This window comes from Pinus tabuliformis, chromosome 9 (genome assembly GCF_031772625.1).
Source record: "Pinus tabuliformis cultivar Carrire ecotype Pingquan chromosome 9, CPIR1, whole genome shotgun sequence".
Taxonomy (NCBI): Eukaryota; Viridiplantae; Streptophyta; class Pinopsida; order Pinales; family Pinaceae; genus Pinus; species Pinus tabuliformis.
Window position 1 is genome coordinate 833532613 of NC_142307.1, and position 3496 is coordinate 833536108.

The 3496-nt window shown below is 42.3% G+C and overlaps 1 protein-coding gene across 1 annotated transcript; it reads right to left on the bottom strand.

The window, feature by feature from the left end:
* Positions 1 to 714: 714 nt before the first annotated feature.
* LOC149151367 (tubulin beta-4 chain-like) lies at positions 715 to 2935 on the bottom strand. Its single transcript, XM_089445891.1, has 3 exons — positions 2169 to 2935; positions 1800 to 2069; positions 715 to 1545 (listed from the first exon to the last, which is right to left on the bottom strand). The coding sequence occupies exons 1-3, from the start codon at positions 2560 to 2562 to the stop codon at positions 869 to 871; spliced, it is 1341 nt and encodes a 446-aa protein (XP_089302017.1). The 5' UTR covers positions 2563 to 2935; the 3' UTR covers positions 715 to 868.
* Between the last annotated feature and the right edge of the window lie 561 nt (positions 2936 to 3496).

Sequence of the window (3496 nt, forward strand, 5' to 3'; positions counted from 1 at the left end):
TAACGTAACCATGCACTGACTAGGATTTGTTCCTTTCCTATATGTTTCATTATCGTGGAAAACATGTAAAACTTCCAGCATTCCCATAAAGCTCACCAACGGGTACTCTACTTAGCACACTACAGTCCGGAAGAGAGTTTTTGTTTTTCCCGTCTGTTTCGCTCCAGTTGAAGAATATTTACCCATAAAACCAGCATGCAAATATATTAAGATTAAACTTCCAGCATTCCCCTGAAACTGTATCAAAGGGTGAAAAATAAATACATTGATTGAGGATTTCCCCTAATATAGGTTTGAAATTCAAAATTTGTATGAAACCAGGGAATAATTATTCTATTTGTCAATTTTTTCGTTAATATTCTCTATTTAACTGTGAACCAGCTGATTTCTTCAGTGAAAAATAACTGTGAACCAGCTCTGCATACAGAAGCAATTTCTTTACCCCAATTTTCTGATGAAGATTACGAACATCACTTCCAACCTAACAAATTAATTCAAGGATCATAGTTTTTCCATACCACTATGCTTTTGGATCACACTCACAAAATTCAAATCTCTGGCCCAGTTACTATTTACAGTTATACCCAAAGCCCATCAAACTCAATATGTGCTGCATTTTGGTGCAAAATAAGGTCAAAGGCCAATGCAAGATGTAAACTATAAAAAAAATAATGAAGGGCAACATTAAGAATAAAACATGTATCGCCAAGAAGATTAACAGGGAGGAAAAGAAACTTAATTAAAATCTATTATATGGTTCTATGAGTTATCCATTCATACAAAAAAACAGAGCATGGAATGTAAAATGCAACAACAGCAGCAACTGGATGTTGCACTACCCATGGAGCGAGACAGAAAAAGCACTAAACTACATGTCCTGAAGCGCTTCCTCTTCATCATCAAAATCTCCCTCTTCATCTGCAGTTGCATCTTGATATTGCTGATACTCTGAGACCAAGTCATTCATGTTGCTCTCTTCCTCAGTGAACTCCATCTCGTCCATGCCCTCTCCTGTGTACCAGTGCAAGAAGGCCTTCCTCCTGAACATGGCCGTGAACTGCTCGCTCACTCTTCTAAACATTTCCTGGATGGATGTTGAGTTACCAATGAAGGTGGAGGCCATCTTCAGTCCAGTCGGGGGTATATCGCACACCGTGGACTTCACATTGTGGGGGATCCACTCCACAAAGTACGAGGAATTCTTGTTCTGCACATTGATCATCTGCTCGTCCACTTCTTTGGTGCTCATCTTCCCTCTGAACATGGCGGATGCCGTTAGGTACCTTCCGTGCCGAGGATCCGCAGCACACATCATGTTCTTAGAGTCCCACATCTGCTGCGTGAGCTCTGGAACGGTCAGTGCTCTGTACTGCTGGGAGCCTCGGGAGGTCAGGGGAGCGAATCCAACCATGAAGAAATGAAGACGAGGGAATGGAATCAGGTTCACTGCAAGCTTCCTCAGGTCCGAGTTCAGTTGCCCAGGAAATCTCAGGCAGCATGTCACTCCACTCATAGTCGCAGAGATTAAATGGTTCAAATCTCCGACTGCAAAACGAACAAAACTGTAAGCCCTAAAACCAAGATAAGAATTCCACAAACCCTAAGCCCAATTGACTTTAAAATTTCCGACGGCTAAAAAGGAAAAAAAACTGTAAGCCCTAAAACCAAGATAAGATATCCACAAACCCTAAGCCCAATTGACTCATCGATAAACACTAAACCCTAAGCTCAATTAACCCATCTAAAAACCCTAAACCCTAAGAATGAGAAAAAATGAAGTGAGATACAATGCTACTTACAGCTAGGAGTAGTGAGCTTGAGTGTCCTGAAACAAATGTCGTACAGGGCCTCATTGTCGAGAACCATACACTCATCTGCATTTTCCACCAGCTGATGAACAGAGAGCGTAGCGTTGTAGGGTTCCACTACTGTATCTGAGACCTTGGGAGAAGGGAAGACAGAGAATGTGAGCATCATCCTATCTGGGTATTCTTCTCTGATCTTGGATATGAGCAATGTACCCATTCCAGACCCTGTTCCACCCCCCAGGGAATGGCATACTTGAAACCCTGCACGCACCACAAAACCCCATGACCATTAAATCAAGAAAATCAATACACAACAGCAATGAGAACCTGGAATATTGACATAAAGAAACCTTAGTTTACCTTGGAGACAATCGCAGTTCTCGGCCTCTTTCCTGACGACATCCAGCACGGAATCGATGAGTTCAGCCCCTTCAGTGTAATGGCCCTTGGCCCAGTTGTTACCAGCTCCAGACTGGCCAAAAACAAAGTTATCAGGCCTGAAAATCTGACCGTAAGGGCCTGATCTCACGCTGTCCATGGTTCCGGGCTCAAGGTCCATGAGAACAGCCCGCGGAACAAACCTCCCACAACTCGCCTCATTGTAGTACACATTCACCCTCTCAAGCTGGATATCAGTGGTTCCCTGATAACTCCCAGTGGGATCAATGCCATGCTCTGCACACACAACCTCCCAGAACTTGGCACCAATCTGGTTGCCACACTGACCCCCTTGGATGTGCAAAATCTCCCTCATTTCTTCACCTCAAACACTAGTGCAGAAAGATCGAGATGATGACTTAGATGAATAAAAAGACTACTAACAGTAAAATTCAAGCCCAAGCACTGGTGCAGAAAGATCAAGATGATGACCTGATGAATAAGAAGACAACTAACAGAAAAATTCAAGCCAAACGTTTGAACAAAGAATGGCCTGCTAAGCAAAGTAGTATGAATCCATGAGAGCAGGGGATAGGAGGATATATAGAGTTCAAATGCCCAACGGCTATAAAATGTTCCCACTTAAATCAATCTGAAACTGCTCCCGAGGTAGCCGTTGCGAACACCTTGTCCAACGGTCCACTCGGATCTCTCCCATCTAACTGTATATTGTTCGCTCGCTCGCTCGTTTTCCAATTTGAATAATGTAATTCCTCGCTTTCGGTTGAAAACGGTACCATCCTTCTTTGTCGGTGGGATTGGAGGGAAACTGCCAAATCAAACGGCGGTGTTAACGGCGAGGCATGTCGTCCGTCAACTACTACCACGTCAACATAATCAATATCGGAGTTAATTTCAACCGTCGAACGTCGAGCCCGGCCGCCCACTCCTACTCACTGCCAGTTCACAAACGCTTGTTAAACGTCGAGCATGTCGTCGATGTGCGTGTTTTTTTTCCCGAAGGTGGCAAAACCTATCAAACTCAGGTTAGAAAAACATATTTTTATTTTATTTTTAAAACTCAGGGCGGTGAAATTTCAATTATTTTTGGCGTTGTTATTTCAGTCATTATGTACCATTCAGGGCTTTCTCATAATTATCCAGAAAAGTTGTATGGAAAAATGAAAGTAGGATTAGAATAGTTAGAGTCCACTTTATTTTTGAGGACCAAAGATAAAGCAAGAACCGAAAGTAACGAAAATATTATATAAATTATTACTAAGCTTTTAATAATAAATAATATCATATAC